Source organism: Ziziphus jujuba, chromosome 5, assembly GCF_031755915.1.
Source record: "Ziziphus jujuba cultivar Dongzao chromosome 5, ASM3175591v1".
NCBI classification, from domain to species: Eukaryota; Viridiplantae; Streptophyta; class Magnoliopsida; order Rosales; family Rhamnaceae; genus Ziziphus; species Ziziphus jujuba.
The window spans coordinates 7,591,227-7,614,782 of record NC_083383.1 but is presented as its reverse complement, the minus strand read 5'-3'; the positions used below and the strand labels follow the sequence as shown (position 1 = coordinate 7,614,782).

General features: G+C 35.1%; 4 protein-coding genes across 4 annotated transcripts; 3 read left to right on the top strand and 1 right to left on the bottom strand.

Annotated features, from left to right (window-relative positions):
• Positions 1 to 1,721: 1,721 nt before the first annotated feature.
• Positions 1,722 to 4,979, top strand: LOC107420343 (serpin-ZX). Its single transcript, XM_016029279.4, has 2 exons — positions 1,722 to 2,615; positions 3,975 to 4,979. The coding sequence occupies exons 1-2, from the start codon at positions 2,226 to 2,228 to the stop codon at positions 4,740 to 4,742; spliced, it is 1,158 nt and encodes a 385-aa protein (XP_015884765.1). The 5' UTR covers positions 1,722 to 2,225; the 3' UTR covers positions 4,743 to 4,979.
• A 1,070-nt stretch (positions 4,980 to 6,049) lies between these two features.
• On the top strand, positions 6,050 to 8,778 carry LOC107420342 (serpin-ZX). Its single transcript, XM_016029278.4, has 2 exons — positions 6,050 to 6,697; positions 7,794 to 8,778. Exons 1-2 carry the CDS (start codon positions 6,308 to 6,310, stop codon positions 8,574 to 8,576), a joined length of 1,173 nt encoding a protein of 390 aa, XP_015884764.1. The 5' UTR covers positions 6,050 to 6,307; the 3' UTR covers positions 8,577 to 8,778.
• A 2,839-nt stretch (positions 8,779 to 11,617) lies between these two features.
• On the top strand, positions 11,618 to 17,512 carry LOC107420341 (nucleobase-ascorbate transporter 3). Its single transcript, XM_025074902.3, has 15 exons — positions 11,618 to 11,762; positions 11,902 to 12,165; positions 12,937 to 13,034; positions 13,124 to 13,300; positions 14,104 to 14,204; positions 14,354 to 14,429; positions 14,516 to 14,575; positions 14,669 to 14,853; positions 14,961 to 15,057; positions 15,263 to 15,349; positions 15,490 to 15,548; positions 16,102 to 16,193; positions 16,283 to 16,360; positions 16,461 to 16,621; positions 16,945 to 17,512. Exons 2-15 carry the CDS (start codon positions 12,003 to 12,005, stop codon positions 17,161 to 17,163), a joined length of 1,653 nt encoding a protein of 550 aa, XP_024930670.1. The 5' UTR covers positions 11,618 to 11,762; positions 11,902 to 12,002; the 3' UTR covers positions 17,164 to 17,512.
• Positions 17,513 to 20,103: 2,591 nt separating this feature from the next.
• On the bottom strand, positions 20,104 to 23,389 carry LOC107420340 (probable disease resistance protein At4g33300). Its single transcript, XM_016029276.4, has 5 exons — positions 22,541 to 23,389; positions 22,030 to 22,418; positions 21,533 to 21,888; positions 21,196 to 21,401; positions 20,104 to 21,098 (listed from the first exon to the last, which is right to left on the bottom strand). The coding sequence occupies exons 1-5, from the start codon at positions 23,238 to 23,240 to the stop codon at positions 20,266 to 20,268; spliced, it is 2,484 nt and encodes an 827-aa protein (XP_015884762.1). The 5' UTR covers positions 23,241 to 23,389; the 3' UTR covers positions 20,104 to 20,265.
• Between the last annotated feature and the right edge of the window lie 167 nt (positions 23,390 to 23,556).

Here is a 23,556-nt window from a genome sequence, read left to right as displayed (position 1 = left end):
ACTAAAGAAATTGAAAAGTTAATATAACTTAATTACATGGAAATTGAAGCCAGTAATATACTCCTTTGGTATATAAGATTCACTAAATAAATTTGGTGACCCTAACCTTATTGTCTTGACTTGCTAGCACTGCCACCACTCTCACTATGTGAATCTCACTTTTTATTTACTTCTTAATATGTTTTCATTGCAAAATAGATTATTATACATAAGTAAAATTCAACTTATAAGCTTTACCATATTATTGAAATTGTAGGCTTCGGCGTTTATTATTGTTCTTTTATTATTTTATGACGAATATCATAGTGTTATTTGGAAATCATGATGCACATGACGACTTTGATCATGGGTTTAATGACCAATATTCATTGATCAGAGTCGTATGATTCTCTAAGGCGTGCTTAACACAAAACCTACCGTACGTTGACAAATTACAACACGCGTCACGACTCAAAAGCATAATACATATATAAATATATTAAAACAATTTTCGGTTGAATCCGGAACAACTTCATTTTCTCGTACTTTGTCTTCATTCAAAGATTTTTCACTTCACATTTTCCCAATCGCTTGCAAGTTGCAATCTTTTGGCTTTTGTGATTCAATTTTATTCAAGCTAGGAATAGAAAAGACAACTCTACGCATGTGACAACCATAATGAACCAGAATTCAATGGGGTGTTATTTGATAATTATCTGAATATATTATAATCAAAATTTAGAAAACTCCTTAAATTCTAAATATATCTATATATAATTTTACCCAAAAAAATACAACGGTTATGCATCATAATAAATGCGCTACTAATTTATTATCAATTACAAGTTGAATTTCAAATTTATTATCAACAACAAACTACCGATGTTCCTTTTACGATACAAATTATAGCATAACTATATATATATATATATATATATATGTTATGCATGACCATATTAACTTTAAACAAACAATTGCAAAGCGGGTGAGTAACGAAAATAAAGACACTAGTTGGCTTTGACTGGTCAGTACAAGTTAAAAGCTGAGAATAAACAAAAGTTTGGAGGAGTAGAATAAGGAGGTATTTTATTTTATTTTTTTTTTTTTTTTTTTGGCAATTGTGAACAAGGAGGTTTGGTAAAAGGGATATATCAAAGGCGTCATTATCTCCCATGGAAATGCAGTTTTTGTCTTTCAGTGAGGGAAAAAAAAAAAAAAAAAAAAAAAAAAAAGGAAAATGTAGTTTTTGTCATCCTTTGCCTTTCACTGCAATTTTATTTAACTTGGCTCTCCTCCTTTTCGTTATTTTGCTGACGGATATCTTTCTTTCTCCTCTACCTCAGCGTCTTATAATCATCCATGAGAATCATCTACAAAGCCCATTAACAGTTTTGATCCAACCAGATCTGGTCCGCCAATGGAGATGTCTCTTGGCTCGCATAAATTATTTAAATCATATTGTGTCACCGTTTCGGACCGCCAATCTACAACTTGGACAGTATTTGTTTTCTGAATTAACATTGCTGATGTGTTAACCATCGGCTTTGGGGGAATAAATTTTTATACATCCAACAAATAAGTAAAACATTTTCCCCAAAAAAAAAAAAAAAAGGTTTTTGAAACCCAATCAATTCTTTACTATTAAATTTCATTGCCTCTTTAATTCGTTTTAAGAAAATCATAAAATACAAAAATATATGATATAGATTGTAGAATACTCATGATGAAAACATTATATATTATTCTTCAACTAAAACTGAATCAATTAAAGTCTACTTTTAAACAAGTAGATGAAGTGGACCCAACCTTCTAGTTCATGTGCTGAAGTGGGTGAGATATGATCACTGGATCACAGGTTCAAGAAAGGAGGTGGGCAAAAACAAACAACAGCAAAAACAAGTAGAATGAAGTGGTGTATATTGAGCTACCAATCAAAACAGTGTGTTTGGCTATTATAGATGCAGCCAACAAAAATAAAAATTGGACCGAAACCCATTGTTTGGCATGAAACACGAGCAAGTAAGAAATCGTCACATTGTTCATTCTCAAAAAATCTTACTTCCTAAGCAAAGAATAGCCACGTATGCGTAATCCGAGAGATAAAAGAAATTCGAAACGCCTTAAATTCCCCCACCGTAGTGGGAGAAATTTCCCTGGTATTATTAAACAACCCACCGACATCTTCTAGTCGTTCCACTTCCACGCAGTAAGAACATCCAACTCTACTCACTGCTGAAAAATTCGCAATGGACCTCCGAGAATCGATTAGAAACCAAAACGACGTCTCTTTGAGCATCACCAAGGGTCTTCTGCTTACCGAAGGCAAGGACTCCAATGTGGTCTACTCGCCTTTGTCCCTTCATGTGGTTCTGAGCCTGATCGCTGCTGGCTCCAGTGGGCCCACACTCCATCAGCTGCTCTCCTTCCTCAAGTCCGAGTCCAGCGACCAACTCAACTCCTTCGCTTCGGAGCTCGTCGGCGTCGTATTTGCCGACGGGAGTCCCTGCGGTGGGCCCCGTTTGTCGTTTGCCAATGGTCTTTGGGTCGACAAGTCTCTTACTCTCAAGCCTTCTTTCAAAGAGGTTGTGGACACTGCTTACAAGGCCGCTTTGAACCAAGCTGATTTCCAGAATAAGGTTATCGATCTTCCCTTTTTGAATGGGATGAAAGAAAATTCAAAAACTTCAGTTTTTATTTAAAAAAGTAAAAATAAAAATTTACCTTTGGTTGTACGGTAAGATTAAGACTCCAAACAGTGAATTTTTAGACATTTTTCACTGATTATTTGTCGGCAGGGCCTTAACAAATTAAGAGGGGTTCAACTAGTCTGTCATGCTTATTTTCTTTAATAATTTTGTCTTATATGTGATTGAGGAAGTGTCGAGTTCTAATCAATGTTTTAAATATCTCAATTTTTTATCCAATTTTTTAAAAAAATTTTATTTTTTTTAGGAGTCGGAAAAAAATTTAAATTGTAAATAAAACGGATAGAATTTTTATAATATTTTTTGAAATTTTTAAAATTCTACTCAAATTTTTATTAAAATTTTCATTAAAATAGACATATTAAATTTTTTATAAATTAATTAAAAAAACTATAATATTCAACAAAAATTTAAAAAATATCTGTATAATTTTTTAAAATTTTTTTATAAATATTATTAATATTTAATAAATTATTTTATCAAAAATATTAAATAAATAAAAATAAAAATATAATAAAATATATTATATGAATATTAAGTACAATTACATTTAATATAAAATTTTATTATTAATATAGTAATAATTATATAAAAAATTATCAAAAAAATACATCTTTTATAATTATTTTTTACATTTTATACTTCAAAATGAAATGAAAATGAGAAAGAGATCAATAATTTTCAAACACTTAAAAATTCTATAAATATTGAGATGATATTTATGAAATATAATGTAAGTGTAATAATTGTTTCTTAATTAATAAATAATTTTTATCAGTATATATATATATATATTTATATTTTTATTAATAATATTTTATTTATGATTATTATCACTTACAATAAATTGATTAAATAAAATATAACATCTTTTCAATATTTTTGTCATTTTTATAATCAATTTTATAATTAATTAATTAAATAAATCAATTGTGAAGTTTCAACTAATCTGTTATATTTATTTTGTTTGATAATATTGTTTGATGTGTGATTGAGGTGGTGTAGTAGTTCTAAAATGCTCTCCCTTTTTTTTTTTTCTTTTTTTTTTGCCCTTTTTTCTTTCCACCAACGAGTGGCATTGCCTGTGAAAGTGAAAACTACTAATCTATTTATTTCACACACTGTAAAACACAATGAACTGGTTCAATCTCAGTCATAGCATTGGACACCATAAGGAGGTACTTTTAATAATGTACCGGATATTATGCTACTATAATTACATGTCTTGTAAGTTTTCCGAGAATTGATGAATAAGTTGATTGATTCTGGTGATTTTTTCTGGTGTCAAAGGCTTCTGAAGTGATCCGTGAAGTGAATTCATGGGCTGAGAAAGAGACTAGCGGCCTTATCAAACAGGTTCTTCCAGATGGTTCAGTTGACCGCACAACCGTGCTCATCTTTGCAAATGCATTATACTTCAAAGGAGCCTGGAATGAACCATTTGATGCATCAAGCACAAAAGACTATGACTTCCACCTTCTCAATGGCAGCACCGTCAAGGCACCCTTCATGACCAGCAAAAAGAGGCAGGTTGTTGGTGACTTTGATGGTTTCAAAGTCCTAAAACTTCCTTATAAACAAGGTGAGGACAAGCGTAGTTTCTCAATGTATTTCTTTCTTCCAGAGGCTAAAGATGGGCTACCAGCTCTGGTTGAGAAATTGGGTTCTGAATCTGGGCTCCTAGAGCGTTATCTTCCATCTGAACAAGTTGAAGTGGGCGACTTCAGGATTCCAAGATTTAAAATTTCATTCGGTTTTGAAGCCTCCAAAACCCTGAAGGGTTTAGGACTGGTATTGCCTTTCAGTGGAGGTCTGACAGAGATGGTGGACTCCCCTGCTGATAATGACCTGTATGTTTCAAGTATATTCCATAAGTCATTCATTGAAGTTAATGAAGAAGGCACAGAAGCTGCAGCTGCTTCCGCCGGTGTTATAGCGGTGAGGAGTCTGATTAAAATCGACTTTGTTGCTGACCATCCATTCTTGTTCGTGATTAGAGAAGACATGAGTGGGACAATTCTGTTCACAGGCCATGTGATTGATCCCCTTGCAGGCTGATAGTATCTACCTGTTGCCTAAATTTGTAATATAATAAGGCTTATAACAGCATATAATAAGGCTTATGACATTATATAGACTATCTTTTTCGCAAGTCATTATATATATATATATATATAGACTATTCATGTGCTGTATTTGGCTATTGCTGACAGGAAATGTTTAATGTGAGTTTCAGTATTTTAATATTTTATTATTATTATTTACGTGGCTCGCGCCAAATTTTTAAAATCGTAAGTTTCAATGGTAAGTTAACGTCAGCCTTCTAGTACTCCTTTTTGTCTTTCAGTGAAAAAAAAAAAAAAAATGAAAATGTGGTTTTTGTTATCTTTTACTTTGCCTTTCACTGCAATTTTATTATAAGATAGTCCTTTAATTAACTTGGCTCTCCTCCTCTGCAGTATTTTGCTCACGGGTATCTTTCTTTCTCCTCTCCCTTGGCATCTTATAATCATCCATGAGAATCATCTGTAAATTAAAGCTCAATCAACCAGATCTTAAGTATATATGCCTAGAACATTTTATTTATTTATTTATTTATTTATTTTTCTTTTTTCTCCTTTTTGGTTGTTAAGAAATTCGTGTGGAAAATGTCAAAACACCGTGGACTATGAATTAAATAATATCTCAACCAACCTTGTTAGATGTTTGTGTTTGTTTAAAATATATTATTAAATTGGTGAAATGAGAATGGTTAGCGCTGGCTAGGAGCACGTAAAGAGGGATAGGTGTTAAAGAAACAGGCCTAGGCCCAAAAACTATTAAAAGCCCAATAATAGTTTTAATCCATCCAGACCTGGTCCACTAATGGATAAGATGCCACTTGGATCGCACAAACTATTTAAAACATATTTTATCACCGCTTAGGACCGCCAATATACAACTTGGACAATATTTGTTTTTTTGAATATACATTATTGGTGTGTTAGACCTTGGCTTGAGGGAATAAATTTTATACATCCAACAAATAAGTAAAACATTTCCCCAAAAAACAAAAGTTTTGGAAACCCAATCAATTCTTCTCCATTAAATTTTCTTGGCTCTTTAATTCGTCTTCAGAAAATCATAAAATACAAAAATATATGATATAGATTCTAGAATACTCATGATGAAACATTATATATAATTCTTCAACTTAAACTGAATCAATTAAAAGTTCTTTTAAACAAGTAGAAGAAGTGGAGTATATGGGCTACCAATCTAAACAGTATGTTGGGCTATTATAGACCCAGCCGACAGAAATAAATATTGGACTGGGCCCATTGTTTGGCATGGACAAATGCAGGTAAGAAATCGCCACGTTGTTGATTCTCAAATCTTACTTCCAAAGCAAAGAATAGCCACGTATGCGTCAACGGTCAAACACTTCAGTTTGCACAGCGTTTCGTGGCAAAATGAAAAAAATTCGAGAGATAAAGAAATTCGAAACGCCTTAAATTCCCCAACCGGCCACCGTAGCAGGAGAAATTTCCTCGGTATTATTGAACAAGCCGCCGACATCTTCAAGTCGTTCCACTTCTACGTATTAAGAACATCCAACTTGACTCTCTGCTGAAAAATTCGCAATGGACCTCCGAGAATCGATTAGAAACCAAAACGACGTCTCGTTGAGCATCACCAAGAGTCTTCTGCTTACTGAAGGCAAGGACTCCAATCTGGTATACTCGCCCTTGTCCCTCCATGTGGTTCTGAGCCTGATCGCCGCTGGCTCCAGTGGGCCCACCCTCGACCAGCTGCTCTCCTTCCTCAAGTCCAAGTCCAGCGACCAACTCAACTCCTTCGCTTCGGAGCTCGTCGGCATCGTATTTACCGACGGGAGTCCCAGTGGTGGGCCCCGTTTGACGTTTGCCAATGGTGTTTGGGTCGACAAGTCTCTTCCTCTCAAACCTTCTTTCGAACACGTTGTGGACACTGCTTACAAGGCCGCTTTGAACCAAGCTGATTTCCAAAAAAAGGTAATCGATCTTTCCTTCTTGAATGGGTTAAAAGAAAATTCAGATATTTTAATTTTAATTCCAAAAATAAAAAATAAAAATAAAAAACTATTTTTTTACCCTTTAACTTTTAGGTTTTCATGTCAAGGATTAGATTACTGGTGGTTGAAGATGTTTCATTGTTGCTTTGTCCCTAATGACATAGAGAAAAATGCTCTTAAAAGGAAAATTAAGGTTAAAAGAACGTGGGCAACATTCATAGAAACGACTAATGTTTGAATTCAAATGGACTAAACAAACATTGATAATTATGGATAATGCTAAATTGCCGAAGAGGAAGTGCGTTGCTAGTGACATCGAGTAGCTGTGAGACATTGGAAACCGATTTTTGTATACTGGCATGCATGTTATGGTAAGAATTTGTTGAGTGCAAATTACATAAACTTTTACCCATATGCCTTTATATCCAGGTTGAATGCAATATAGAGGGCTTTTTTTTTCTTTTTTTCTTTTTTTTTTTTTAAAAAAAAACAATAACAATATAGGGAATTTTAAACCTACATATTTAAATAATATTAAACTGTATGAATCATGTAAAATGGATTACTTGTTATCCGGTTAAATTTGTAGTTAATAATATCTAAACATAGGTGCTTTTCTCTAGATTCTATTTTCTTGTTTATGTCTGCAAATCAATAAAATTAAGATTAGGACTCCAAAAAGTGAATTTTTAGACATTTTTCATTGATTTTTGTCAGTGGGGCTTTGATAAGTAAGAGGAGCTCAACAAGTCTGTTATGTTTATTTTCTTTGACAATTTTGTCTTATAATGAGGTAGTGTAGTAGTTCTAAAATGCTCTCCATTTTTATTTTTATTTTCCTTTTTTTCTTTTCACCAACGAGTGGCATTGCCTGTGAAAGTGAGAACCAATCTATTTATTTCACACTCTGTAAAACACAATGAACTGGTTCAGTCCTCAGTCATACCATTGGACACCATAAGGAGGTACTTTTAATAATGTACTGGATATTATGCTATCATAATTGCATATCTTGTTAGTTTCTGAGAATTGATGAATAAGTTGATTGATTCTGGTGCTTTTTTCTGGTGTCAAAGGCTCCTGAAGTGATCCATGAAGTGAATTCATGGGCTGAGAAAGAGACTAGCGGCCTTATCAAAGAAGTTCTTCCAGATGGTTCAGTTGACAGCACAACCAAGCTCATCTTTGCAAATGCATTATACTTCAAAGGAGCATGGAATGAACCATTTAATGCATCAAGCACAAAAGACCATGACTTCCACCTTCTCAATGGCAGCACCGTCAAGGCACCCTTCATGACCAGCAAAAAGAAGCAGGTTCTTGGTGCCTTTGATGGTTTCAAAGTCCTAAAGCTTCCTTACAAACAAGGTGAGGACAAGCGTAGTTTCTCAATGTATTTCTTTCTTCCAGATGCTAAAGATGGGCTACCAGCTCTGGTTGAGAAATTGGGTTCTGAATCTGGGCTCGTAGAACGTTATCTTCCATATGAACATGTTGAAGTGGGTGACTTCAGGATTCCGAGGTTTAAAATTTCATTCGGTTTTGAAGCCTCCAAAACCCTGAAGGGTTTAGGACTGGTATTGCCTTTCGGTGGAGATGGAGGTCTGACAGAGATGGTGGACTCCCCTCTTGGTAAAAACCTATATGTTTCAAGTATATTCCATAAGACATTCATTGAAGTTAATGAAGAAGGCACAGAAGCTGCAGCTGCTACTGCCGGTGTTATAAAATTGAGGGCTCTGATGATATCTGAGAAGATCGACTTTGTTGCTGACCATCCATTCGTGTTTGTGATTAGAGAAGACATGACTGGGACAATTCTGTTCACAGGCCATGTGATTGATCCCCTTGCAGGCTGATAGTATCTACTTGTCGCATAAAATTTATAAGTATAATAAGGCTTATAACCTATATAGATTATCCTTTTCGCAAGTCATAATATATATATATACTATTCATGTGCTGTATTTTGCTATTACTGAAAGGCAATGTTTAATATGAGTTTCCAACTTATTGTATTGAGTGCCGTATGGTAATGTGCCTTTCATTCTTTTGGTGTTATTCCTTTTCAGATCTCATCTTGCATTTCTTTTTTCTCTTTTATTACATAATTAATTAACCACAATCAGCTGTCGATTGCAATATATGATAGGTTGTACTACTTCTTTTTTTTTCTTCCCTTTATTTTTATTATTATTATTTTTACTTGAGGAGAGGAATCTTTATCCGAAGAAAAGAAAGACCCAACTGGAATTAGGGACCAGCAGAAAAGAAAGGAGAATTGGCCCGCGACTTATCCTCAAACATTGGAGGTGGTCGAATGATAGTTTAAAACATTCAGAAGTAAGAATGCATGATGAACCAATAGCCCAAACAGCAATAGTGGCAACCTCATTTAGTACAAGTTGTAATAGCTCAAATAGCAATGCCATAACCAAATTTAGTACAAAGTTTTACGAAGCTAATGAATGTAACTTTACCGATTCCAAAGTATCTTTGAGGCAGCCTTCCGGCTGTTCAGAGTTGAGCTCTCAAGGAGGCCTCTACAGATAAGGACAAGACCTCAAGTGTTAATTGTCTTTTGAGAAAATCTTTATCAAAGATTCTCCGGAACAAGTACTTGGAAAAGTCTATTAATAATGATGTCGACGGAGACTGCTTCCCCATATTTGATCAACAAAACATCTCAGGATCGATGAGAGGTTCTACCACTTCAATTTTCTGGAAATTCCAGTTTTTTGTATTTCTACAAAATTTTAATATACTTGAAATTATAAATAATAATAATAATAATAATAAACTTTGACCGTTTATCAGTCTTTAATGTTGGAAATTTTGCAAAATTCAGTTTCAGCATATATGGTTGCACGTGCTCTCACAAAAAGAAACTTTTAAATTTGGATTAGACCATAAAATGAATGTGAAAAGAATTTAATTAGAAAAAGAAAATTTTCGTTGAATCTTTCTTGAAAATTTTAATATTTTTAATAAAGAAATCTATTAAATAGTCCAAACGTAACCATAAAATAATTTGTGGGTAATATACAAAAATTTAAATTTGTGAAGCAAAATTCTGACCGAAAGGAAAAAAAAAAGGAAAACAACAGAAAATTCCGAGGCACGTGTTTCTGATCTGAGTTTCTGGGAAAGTGTTTGTAATTATTTGCGTCTGGCATAAAAAGACTGGAGATTGAACTGAGAAATCATTAATTAATTTGAAAAAGAAAGACTAGAAACACTGTAGTAAAAGGAATCCATATATGGAACTTGGTACCTTTCATTCTGTTAAATGGCACATGACGAGTTGTACTTTTCCCGCTTCTGTGTTTTTGGCATTATTTTCAGATCTTATTTCTTTATTTCTCGAAATGGGATCTTATTTTTTTATTTTTTTATTTATATTATTATTTTTATATACTATATATGTTTGCTTCAATTTCTTGGTCTCCCCACGTTGGAACTTGGAAGAAATTACCGTTGAAGAAACCTGCTCCGAACGTTTTCCATAAAATGGCTAGCGTGGCTTTTACGTGGCCCGCGCCAAATTTTTAAAATATTAAATTTCAACGGTAAGTTAACGTCAGCCTTCTGGCAATCTTTTTCCGACCTCCTTTGATTTTCCATATTTAGCATCGGCTTTTCTGCATAATTACGATAACTACCACTCCACCCACCGTCTCTGTTTCCCCTCGTTCCCCAAGACAATACCGCTACAGGACAGGACTGAGTTTGCTCCGGTTTTATCAAATTCAAAACCACCATCACAATCCCATGAATAAAAACAATTACAAAAAATATATACAATATTATATCCCATTTATAAAATCTTATTGAAAAATAACCTACCGACTCTGAAGTATTACAACAAACATTAAATAATGTTATCCAAAGAGTGATTTTTAATTTTTTGTATGTAAGCCTCTGTAAGCAGGAGATGTTAAAGCATTGGTTTTTATAGAGGTCTTTTAAGTGGGGGATATGAGTGGACCAAATATTTTTTCTTTTTCCACTTTCTAACTTTTTTGGATGCATGAATTAAATTTAAATGCCTAAAAAAGTTTTAGATGTTTTTATTAGGATGTTAATGGAAGCTTAAATTGTAAGGTGGGATGTAAGCATCAACTTTAGCTTTTATAGATGGTGATAATCGATATATATGACTCGACAAATCCTGTTATATCTCAAGCGGGTCATGGTGGCCAAAAAAAAAAAAAAGAAAAAAAAGAAGAAAACTGTATGCAATCATTCTAAAAGCTTTTGTTACATCGTGATGATTTGGATTGAAGAATATTTCGACAACTTGATTGATCACCAAGCACTTCGGATAAAATTTGAGATTGGGATTTTGATTAGACCCCTAAACAAACAAAGCGCTGTCCACTGATCTGTATATCTTTTGATTTGCTTTATTTTTTCTTTTCAATGCTTTTTTAAGTGCTGCAAACTTCTTGCTTTTAAGAAAAGACTGCGAACAGAAACATGAAATTACAACATGAATTGGAAGAAAGACATATTAAAAAGTATTAAACTAAAAGTCCCATCAACGAAATTTCAATAAGAGGGAAAACTACTTTCGGTGAAATTTAACGTATTATTGAAGCGTAATCAGTAAGGAAATTGATTAATCAAGTTCTTGGACTGTTTTGTCATTTTTTTTGAAATTTCTATTCTTGATACTGTGTCAGTCTTTGTTACGGTGTCAACGTGTTGGAAAGGAGAAAGAAATTTTGGAAAAATGCAGGCTGGTAAAATTGTGAATAACAGGGAAAAAGAGAGGTAATTTGGAATGCTAAAGCTCGAAACTTTTGTAAGGAAGTGCAATATCCTTGAAAAGAGTGTAAACCTCACGCGTTTCGCCCATACAGCCATAAATGGCTATGCTCCTTCAGTAAACGACAACCCACGACGTAATCCGAAACTCCCTCCGAAATCCGAACAACACAACACCATCTCTCTCTCTCTCTCTCTCTCTCTCTATCTCTTGACTCTCTTTAATCTGAATTTTTATTTTTTATTTTCTTATAAATCTTGTGATGGTCGTATAGGTGTGTATGCATAAATAAAAACTTAATTAATAACCAAAAAAAAAAAAAAAAGGAAACTGTCTTAAATTATTTTCCTTTCTTGGAAGAAAAATAATTAGACTTTCTTTCCGTTTGTGGGTTTTCATTATTTCTTCTCCAGCGGTGATCTACTAAAAAGAAAAACCAAACCCTTCATAGTTCACAGATATCAAAGCGCCGGGAAGACGCAGAGGAAGAAACAAAGAGTGTAAATTAATTAAGATGGGGGAAACAGCTCACCACCAGCAGCCTCCACCACCACCACAGGTGGTTCCGCGGCCACCAGGGCCGACGCTTCCTCTCGGAGCGGCAAGGGGTCCAGCTTTTCCTCCCGCAGAGCAGCTTCAACAGCTTCACTATTGCATCCACTCCAACCCCTCTTGGCGTTAGTCTCTCTCTCTCTCTCTCTTTGTTTCTCTATCTCTGCCACTCTCCAACTGTTTTTACTTTCTCAAGAGTCTTTGGCGCAATTTTCAGTTTTCAATTTTTGAGATTCTACTTTCTTGTTCAATTACCATATTGTATTGTAATTGTATAGTACTGTTTTTTTATATATTCTGCTGAAAAGATGAGTAAAGTTGAGATTTTTTCTTTTTGTTAAAAAAAATTATTAAAAAAAAAAAAAAAAAAAAGGTGCATGCTTTGGTAATATTTATTTCTCAAGTCTTTTAGCTTAACTGCATGTCTCCGTTTGTTAGGTGGGGTGAGGTTTATGAGAGGATCTTAATGAAGAACTAATTTTTTATATACTTAATTACCTCTTTTTGACTTATTTTCTCGGAAAAGTTGCAAATCACCTTATTCTTATCCTTGATTCCGATTCTCTTTTTCAATTTATTACGTTCAAAAATTTAAATCTAAATCGGATATTGGTGTGGGTACTAAATTTCGTAGGGAAGATCAAGACATCCTGACTTGGAAAGAATCAAAACATTTTTAGAACTATGTACTTGGAAAGAATCAAAACATTTTTAGAACTATGTATGAATTTTCAAATACCATTTTGTCATGTAAAATATAAGGAGAATTGTGGGATAGTTTTTTTTTCTTGGTTATGTCATCAAGTCCTCGTAGCTAAATTTGAATTGGTTGATTTTTCTTGGTTATGGTATCATCAAGTCCTCGTAGCTAAATTTGAATTGGTTGATTATTACAGCGATAACGTTTGTACTAGCTTTCCAGCACTATATTGTGATGCTTGGAACCATAGTTCTGATTGCCAGTACACTTGTGCCTCGAATGGGTGGGGACCATGTAAGTTTCGTTCCACCATATTAATAGAATTAAGAAACAAAGTCTTGGCCTTGATATCAGTGTTCTCACTTTGCTGTTCCAATGAACAGGGTGATAAAGCCCGCGTGATCCAAACCTTGCTGTTTATGGCAGGATTAAACACACTACTTCAAACTTTTCTTGGAACGAGACTTCCAACAGTTATGAGTGCCTCATTTGCTTTCACCCTGCCCGTGTTGTCAATTATTAAGGACTCTTTCGATAGGACCTTCACAGATGAGCATGAGGTTTGTAAATTTGTGCATGAAAAAAGGCTGACACTCGGCAAATTTTTGTTTATATTATTGATGTCCCTTTTTTTTTTTTTTTTTTTTTTAATCATAATAATGATATTCAAAATTGTAAGTCACGCCCATGCTTGATTATGTTAAATCATTGTTAAAATGTTTATGGTACTTCATTTAAGAGGAAATGATTATGTTCAATTAGAGTTTGGACATTTATTAAAAGGTTATTTAATTCATGAGTTAATCTATGAATGTGGAGAATGATTTGAATACTTTTCAATTTTAACAAAATTTCATGAATTGCTTGAAGGATCGGCACAGTATGCTTCATTTTAATAACATGCACATTTTTGTCTTGTATACGGCATAAGTTTCTTTTTACTTCTAAAAACTGAAATTTGTTATGATAAAATGCACACCTTCAGTCGCTAATTGGAGAAAAATAAAAAATAATAAATAAATAACAACAACAACAACAACAATAACAATAACCACCACCTTATCAAAGGATTGAAATATTTTTCCTTGAATTGCTCTCCTAATTGGATTTGGAGCGGTTTTTTGTTTTGTAAGATTAAAACAAAGAATAATGCTGCTTGATTATGATTTTGGTGCTTGCAGAGGTTTCTTCTTATTATTAGAACTATAACAACAACCTTATCAAAGGATAGAAAGGAGGCCATGTTTTTCTATGAAATACTTTTCCTTCAAATTGCTTTCCTAATTGTATTTGGAGCAGTTTTTTGTTTTGTAAGATTAAAACACAGAATAATGCTGCATGATTATGACTTTGGTGCTTGCAGAGGTTTCTTGTTAATATGAGAACTATTCAAGGGTCCCTAATTGTATCTTCCTTTATCAACATCTTCCTTGGGTTCAGTAGGGTTTGGGGCAATTTGACAAGGTAACATTTTCATTATTTTGAGTCGATTAATTCTAGTCTCCTTTAATGTTGACTAATTGTTTGCTTCTCAACGGTTATGCATTAAAAAATTTCAATTGTCAGTGTTTGAAATTTTACTTCCTTTCACATTTTGCTGTTTTCCTGCCCAGATTCTTTAGTCCTATTGTTATCGTACCATTGGTTTCTGTGGTGGGTCTTGGTCTATTTGCGAGGGGCTTCCCACTTGTGAGTCATCAATCAATTTTCAGTCGCTTATTTGGAATTATAATGAATACCAAAACCATTTAATAATATCTTTATATCCTATACAGCTTGGTAACTGTGTGGAGATTGGCCTGCCCATGCTCATTCTTCTTGTCATTTCCCAACAGGTCACTTATTATAGAATATGTCACTTTGGATCTTAAACACTTCTCTCTGTGTATTTAACCAAAATTGTATGTATTTTACATGTTTTACTGCAGTACTTGAAGCGCATTCATCCTATGGCTGATCGTGTACTTGAAAGGTTTGCTTTGCTTCTCTGCATTGGTCTTGTCTGGGCTTTTGCTGCTATCCTCACTGCTGCTGGTGCTTATAACAATGTTAAAGAGCAGACTAAAGTTAGTTGCCGTACAGATCGCTCTTTTCTTATGTCATCTGCTCCCTGGTATGTGTAGATTATGTCTCATGATTGATTAGAGGGTTGTCTCCCTACAAAGGAATCGTTATTATCACGTGTCATGGCACGTTTCATGATGTTGGTTCTATTTGTAGGATTAAAATTCCATACCCATTTCAGTGGGGTACTCCCATATTCAGAGCAAGCCATGTTTTTGGGATGATGGGAGCAGCTCTTGTTACGTCTGCAGAGGTTTAGTCTCCTGTCCAGAAGCTTCATTGTCAAAATTCTCATAAAAAAGAAAAAAAAAAAAAATGTTCTTCCATGATGTCTTCTTTTCGAAAATTTGATTTGTTTCACTCTTAAAATGCAATGTTAATCTTAGCTGAACTGTTAAATTTTGGCCAACTGTTTAGCATCTAATTTGTGGTGGAATAAAATTATAAACTTGATGCAGTCAACTGGAACATTTTTCGCCGCAGCACGACTCTCAGGTGCCACACCCCCACCGGCACATGTTTTTAACCGAAGTATTGGTTTGCAGGTCCAGTCAGAATTTTTTATGCTTCTTTATCTCATCCACGTTTCAACACCAAATCGTATTTTAATAATTGCTTAAGTGATTAAATAAAGTTTTAGTATTGCTTTATCAATAAAAATGTGGTTTTATGTTTCCAAATGCAGGGTATTGGCATGCTTCTTGATGGAATTTTTGGTGCTGTTGTGGGTACTACAGCATCTGTGTAAGAAAGTGAAGCTTTTATGTTGAATTTTCTTTGATTTCTTTTAAGTTCCCATTTTATACCACATGGCCAAGCTCTGAGATCATCACTCACCTCATAGAGTAACCTTCACTCCTAGATTGATTATTTTGTACGATGAAAGAGCATTTGTGTTCTTCCAATGTTACTCAATATCCACTTCATATAAAAGGAGAAATCTGAACATCTTGTGCCCTCTGTTGCTGTTTGTTTGTTTATTCTTGAAAACTTTCCTTTATAAAAGACTTCTTTTTCGCCCACTTCTATCTTCAACAGCCCCTCAAAAATTTTTATTTATTTATTTATTTATTATTTTTGTTTAAGAGGCTTGCGACTTTCTTGCAAAGGAACGATTGGTTTGGACAGAGAAGTAGCATTGTAGTCATTGGACTATTAGACCAAAGAAAAGAAAAAAGAAAAAAGAAAAAAAAAAATATATATATATATATATATATATATATAATTGATATTGCTAATGAGACAACATAAGAAAAAGAATTGCATTTTTACTCAAATCATCTGGATGGTATTGCAGTGAAAATGTTGGCCTTCTTGGACTGACTCGCATAGGTAGCAGAAGAGTGGTGCAAATATCAACTATTTTCATGATCTTCTTCTCCATATTTGGTTTGTTTCTTACTTCCTTTTTCAATCGTGTTGAAAGTTTTCGTTGGTTACTTTGACTTATGTCTTCTTTTCATACCTTATGCCTTCAGGGAAGTTTGGTGCATTCTTTGCATCTATTCCTCTACCGATATTTGCTGCCATATACTGTGTTTTATTTGGCATAGTGGGTAAGTGGTCATGCTGATATTGTAGTTACCAACATGTTACTGATCTTTTGAATCCCTCGTTGATGAAAAATTTTACCTTATGTTTTTTCTCTCTATGCAGCTGCTATTGGGATTTCTTTCATACAGTTTGCAAACAATAACTCAATGAGGAACATGTACATTTTGGGCCTTTCCCTGTTTCTTGGGATATCAATACCTCAATACTTTGTTATGAACACCACTTCAGATGGTCATGGACCAGTTAGAACAGACAGTGGATGGGTAAGTTTCAGACTTACGCATACACAAAAACCAATCTTGTTTTAGTTATGCAAAGGACTGTTCATAAAGATTGAGAGAAAAATGTGTTTCTCCTAATAGGCTTGCTGATTAAGTCTATTGTTTAATATGCTCTTTTTACAATGCAATATTTGAAGATCTTACAAATATCGTTGTAGTTTTTAGTTGGGTTTGCTCATTCTAATCAACTGGAATTTTTTCAAACGTGATCCATTTGGCAAATAACATATTACATAAACTGCGTTTTCACTTGTAATGATTGATTTGGGTCTCTGATCACGGACATTGTTTTCTAATGCTTGCAGTTTGATGACATAATAAACACAATCTTCTCATCACCCCCAACGGTTGCCTTGATAGTGGGGACAGTGCTCGATAACACGCTAGAAGCTAAATATGCAGCTGATGACAGAGGAATTCCATGGTGGAGACCCTTCCAGCATAGGAAGGGTGATGCTAGAACCGACGAGTTTTACAGTTTACCTCTCAGGATACATGAGTATATCCCCACCCGATTTTATTGATTCCATATCAACCCCCCAGTATCCTCTTGTACATTAACTTACATTTAGCAGAATTATGTTGTTTTTATGTGCATGATGGGTATTTTATAATTATGGCCTACAGACCAAAGATGTGGTTTGGTGAACCTGGAGAGATTTTTCCCATTTTTGTCCCACATGTAGGTTCCCCATGCCTTATCCATTTTTCACAGAATATTTCCTAGCAATACTGATGGAAGTCAGTAGGCAAATCTGCATTTGCTGAGATAAGGCCTTGTGAATGAAAACGAAAAGGGTCGTCCTTTATTAGTCTTAAAATTAGTAGGAATTAGCCATTTTCCATTTTGAACATGGCGTTTAAGCTTATAAGCTTGATCTATGGCATTTAACAGTATTCAATCATTTCTCTATCAAAGATGCCTAATGGATTTGCAGCTGAAGAATGGAATTGGCTAATGCTTTGGATGGAGGTTTTTTTTGTTTTTTAATTATTTTTATCCTTCCTACATGGACAAGAATAATGGCTTGCAACATCAAATCGATAAAAAAGAGATGGTTAATTTATTTACTGTTCCTGGCAAACAGAAGGAATTGTATTCTCAAGCACAGAATATCCACTTGAACCCAAATTTGTCATTGGGTACATGGAAATGGGCCGACTTGAAAATGGGTACGACTTTACTGTGTACTAGTCAACGTTCTGTTTTTTTTTTTTTTTTTTTTTTTTGAAAGGAAAAAAAAATGATAAATGAAATTGTAAGAGAAATGGATGGTACAAAATAACGATGATGAGAAAAGCCATCATTGTCAACCTGACAAGTGGTATCCTGGATTTCTCACAATCCAGGGAAAATTATTGTGTAGACTTCTGTGTATGGTCTATACTCTATATGGTCGTAAGCTAAAGGGCGGCTAAGCAAGCGTGAACACCTCATCTTATAGGGTAGTTGACCAAAGAAGCTTCGCCCTTCTTGCTGGTGTGCTAAACAGGACGGCCTCGCACTCGGGAAAAATTTCTAATACTTCCAAATTAAGGAGTGCTCTAAACTCCTTTTTTAATATTTAGACATCTGTCTAATTTTTCCACGTAAGAAAATAATGTTAACGGCAAAAAAGTCACTCCGTGTGCTTTTTTTGGATTAAGCTTTTTTTTTTTTTTTTTTTTCAAGGGGTGGGTCGGGTAAATAAAATAAACCTAAAACAAAATAAAACTCAAAGATGAAAAACTATAGCCCAAAAGTCATGACTCTTCCTCTTATACAGGATTCAACAACTTTTGTAAAAAGCAATATTTATAAGTTGTATTTCGAAATAATTGGCAAAAATTATTGGTATGTACCTTTCTGTGATAATGCTTTTGATTCCTCTTTACTTTTATTTTGAATAATTAATTTAATTTGGAAAAGAAGTTTATATATAATACAATTGGATTTTTTTTTTTAGTTGGTTGTAGCCTTATTATTATTCAAATGCCTTCTTTTTTTTAACTTAATAAAAGGATATTGCAAGATTTTACTACATTTGATAAAATATGGCAAGGAAGAAAAGGACAACCGAAATCTATGGCTAATCTATTTGCAAAGCTGTAAGTTACACCAAAAAAAAAAGTACAAAATAACTATAAAGAAATAAAGAAGACCACGAAATTAACAACTAGAAATCTCTATTATTAAAAAAAAAAAATTAGGTAAAAAAATTAAAAATAGTGTACTTAAATGAAATAATGGTGGAAGAAAAGGTGAAGCAGATTGGCAAAGACATTATTATTTAGGAAATACAAACGAGGCAATGACACCTAACGATCCTATAGAAAAAGAGAAAGAGAAAAAAAGTAGGATTCAATTGAGATCGAATGCATAATTTCTTACTGTGAGAGAGAAGCAATAACTACTACAGTAATTTTTAACATCATGGCTTGGACATCTCTGATAATATTTATTTAGGTAAAATATTGAAGTATAAGCAGGGAGAGAGATGGAGATGAAGAAAGAGAAAGAGATAGGGTTGTACGGCAGTGAAAGAGAAAACAAAAGGAAAATAAAAAAATAATTAAAAGGAGACAGAAACTTTGAAGTGAAGTAACGGAGTGAAGAAGCGAAGCAAGTTTTCCACATTTACACAACTCTCTGATAAATGTGGAAAACGAAACAGATGTCATAGATATAAAAAAGGTATTTTGCGCACTCCCTGCTAAGTGAGTATTAGAAATTTTTCCCGCTAAGGGATGAGGGATATTTGTAATACAAAAACCCTGCAAAAAGGGGGTCCCACACGCTTTCTTTCACTAACTCCACCGCGTTATGCTTACTTTTTTTTTTTTTTTTTTTAAGGAAAGGAAATTAGATATATTCATTTTTAGATAATAGAGGTAGCAAGCAACAATTTTAAGACAACCAACCCCAAGCTCACGTCTTTGATAATGAATACCCATGGGTGGGTCCCCCAATCCGGTTTGATCAGCATCCAATGTTCCAAATTCCCATGTCTTAACTTTTTCATTTTATAAAAAAATAATAAAAAAAAAAGAAATGTTTTTTTTTTTTTATTCATTTTCAAGTTGCATTTGAAGTTGGTGAACTCATTGCCCTCCTCATTTGTAGGTGGTAATAAAAATACTACCATCTTTTTCTCCTGTAAAGTCGTAAAAAGAGAATTTAGAAGTCTTCTTTGACAAAGAATTTTGTGTGTTTTGTTGGGTGCTTTGTATCCTATAAAAGTTCAAACTTTTAGATGCTCAGATTGAGCTAGACATGTTCTGGTGTATGGGACAGCCCAACTTCAAAAGTAATAATATATCGCTAATTATGACTTTCACCGTCATTGCTGAAATTAAAACTTTCGTGAACGAAAAACGCAATTGCAAGATTTGTAGTAATTTACAAGGGATTCAAGACCACCTTATGAACGCACTTCATAGACATTCCATCAAACCGGTTGCTGGTTTGGGAAATCCGCTAGGAGTTTTAGCTGAAAGGTCAGATTGATTTCTTTCTCTTTTTACAATTTCATCCTACTCAAAACCCTGAACTCCATTTAGAAGAGAAAGACAAACGGAGAGCTTTTCTTATTAGTTACTACTTACACTTATAAGCTACAAAAGTTGTGACAACCCTAAAATTCTTGTCACTCATCAAGCCAGTCCAGAGTGAAATAGTTCTCTGCAACCAGAACGTGAAGATTTGGCAATGCCGCCTCCACATCTTTCCACAGACAAGAAATCTCTTCGTCGCAAATTACATGGCGTAGAGACTTCAATGACACTGCAGACTTTGGTAAAATCCTCATCTCTGAACACTCCCTCATGTTAATCTTTTCCAAAGTTGCCATTTTACCAATATCCATGGGAAGACATGACAGATTTACACACTGAGAGATGTCAAGGTATTTCAACCAAAGCAGCTCGCAAATGCCTGAAGGAAGCGACTTCAGAGATGGGCATGCATATAATCTGAGGATTTGTAGTGATTTAAGGTTGCCCAAATCAGCTGGTAAGTGTCGTAGACCGTGGCAGTTGGTAATACTCAAACTCTTGAGAGAATGCATCCCACAGATGCTTGAAGGAAGCTCAAATAAATCAACACAGTGATCAATTGTGAGTTCTACGAGAGAGGGCAAGGTATAAGGAAGGTTTACCACTGATTGGTCAAGGCTTTTATTAATCCTGCAGAGGACTAGAGACAATTTCCTCAAATGCTTTAGGGGGACGGTAGCATTTGATAATTGAGGGACGGACACTTTCTCAAGCCAGAAGCTTCTCAAGTTCACCAAACTTGAGAAAACCTCTGAATTGTATAGGGTCGCATTTTTTGAACTGTAGTTGATAACAATCAATGCCCTAAGCTTTGGCATGTTATTCATGAAGTGGGGCAAAAAGAATTTGCCGGAGGCAAAGTTCAAAATGAGCACTTCAGCCTTTGGAAACCTCATGTCCAACCAGTCCATGTCATTCATTTCACCTATATTGCAAAGCGATTGTGAATGTGAGCATAATGCTTAAAAAAAAAAAATGTGATTCATACATGATTTGGTAGTTTACTAAATGATCGTTAATACCTGTATGAATTGATACAATCTGGGCATTAAATGGCTCATCTGAATTCCTCTCCCATTCTTTTGGAAGGCACGATTCTCTTCTCGGCATGAGTAATCGCCGGCGTTCGTTAATGTTACCATGATTGCTCAAATGAAGAGCAAGGTCCCTCAGGACATCGTGCTGAGTAACAGAGATGTCATAATAGCTAGTATAAATGTCACCATCTCTGCAAAGATCACCAAATCAAAACGTTTTAAAAACACAAATATATACTAAAGTAAAGGACACAAAAAAGTTTCAAAAGCAGCAAAACAAGATATCATAAGTTCAACTATATATCTAACAAATATAAATTACCTTGCATCTTTTACCAGGGTAACAAGATTTTTGTTGGAAAGCTCGACCAGAATGGCAAAAGCTTCCTCCTCATCTATATCATGGATTTCAACCCACATATTGATAAGAACATCAAGAGGAATCTTCTTGTCCTCGGGAAACGCACCCAAATCCAAGAAGCATTCTCTAACTTTCTTAGGCAAGCAGGTAACACTGGCTGCCATCCGTTCAAGCAGATTGTTCTCATGGGACTCGCAAATGGGTTCCCCACGTGACAACCTATTCTTCGCACTTGCCCAGAACATTTCTGTCTGGTCCCGTAGAGAGGCCCCAATTACTTTAAGAGCTAGAGGAAGTCCTTTGCACTCGTTCACAATCTGGGAAGGGAAGGGAAAAAAAAAAAAAAAAAAAAAAAAAAAAAAACATTTTTATCAGCACCATTCAAATCGAAGTTACTATTTATATATTCAGAACCTATTTGGGAGAGAAAGAGAGGCGGTTCTTGAATCTTTAATTACCTGCTTGACTAAATTCTCGTTGGCAGATGGGGGCATGGATTTCTGTCCAAAAGCAGAGTGGCAAAAGAGTGAAAGAGCTTCATCGTCTCTCAACAGCTCAACTTCATAGGTAGCGTTGAGAACCGTTGGGAATTTGGATCGGGAAACAACAAGGATTTTGCAACCGGGTGTGATTAGCCTTTCAAGCACCTGAAGCGACCACACATCATCCAGAACCACCAGTTTTGGTGTTCTAACTTTCCAATCCAACCGTGGCATAAATTGAGGAATCACAGAAGTAGGGCTTAAATTTTCATTCCCCATGATGAATCCCCAAATTTTCGCCTTCAATTGATCCACATTAGGAGACTGCGATACCGTCAAGAACAGAATTCTGTCGCCAAAATAACCTAATATTTGAGGACATAACAGAGTCAGTTACAAGCAAAGGTTGATAATCCCAAAAAAGAAACTATATTTTTTTAAAAAAAAGAAAAAAAAAAAAAAAAAAAAAGTGAACGATATTACTTACTTCGAACCTGTTCATCCCTGCAAAACTCTCTAGCGAGGGTGGTTTTACCAGAACCACCGATCCCACAGATCCCAACGACTCGTAAATCCTCTCTCCCAATAACCATCTCCTTCACCTTCTTCTTCCCCGTATCCAAGCCAAACCTCACCAAACTTCCCAACTCCTGCTTCATCAGGTCCTCCTCCTCGGCTTTCTTCACCGCCTCCTCCATCCAACCGCCGCCGTACCCTCCGCCAACACCGATCTTTAACTCGCCTAGCCGCTGTTCCAGCCTCCGATTATATCCCTCGAGGCGATCGAACCGTTCGGTGGTCTCGAACCTGATATGGTGGACGTCGGCCAAGAGGTTAGCCTGCAGCGGCCCCTGTATGAACCTGGAAACGGTCTTCTCGAGCTTCTCCATCTTGCGAGCGAGCTGGAGGTTCTTGTAGAAGTTCCAGCGATTGGAGTTCAGAACCTTCTGGCAGAGCTCCTGGCCGTACTGGAGAGTCTCGGAGAAGCGGTCGAGCTGGAATTGACGGTCCGCCGGGAGCTCTACGCCGGAGTACTTGATCTCTTGGATGATAGGGATGAACTGTTGGATGTACTTGATTAGCTGCTCGGCGCTTGCTTTGCATCCGCATGACTTTCGGGATATGCTTACCAGAGTCTTCAGGAGCTCCGTCGCTATCTCGCCGGCGAATAAATCTGTAACCGCCATTGCCTCGTCAGTCGTGACGTCACCGTTTGGTGGTTTTGGAAATGGATGGTAGTGTAAAGTGGCGGGTGAAGTTGAGCTCTCTGTTTTTGAGTAAGAAAAAATTGGATATGATACTGCTCATGGACCCAAGGGGTTGAAGTAGATCTGGTAATCAGTGTTTACGGTCGTGTTTAATAATCATATCAAAAATATCTAATTTTAATACTATCCATTTATTAATGATATCAGGTATCTAAAATATTATTTTGATTCGTCTATAAATTAGGTCAATATGATACAATTTGTTTAATATAATTATTTTAATGGATCATATTAA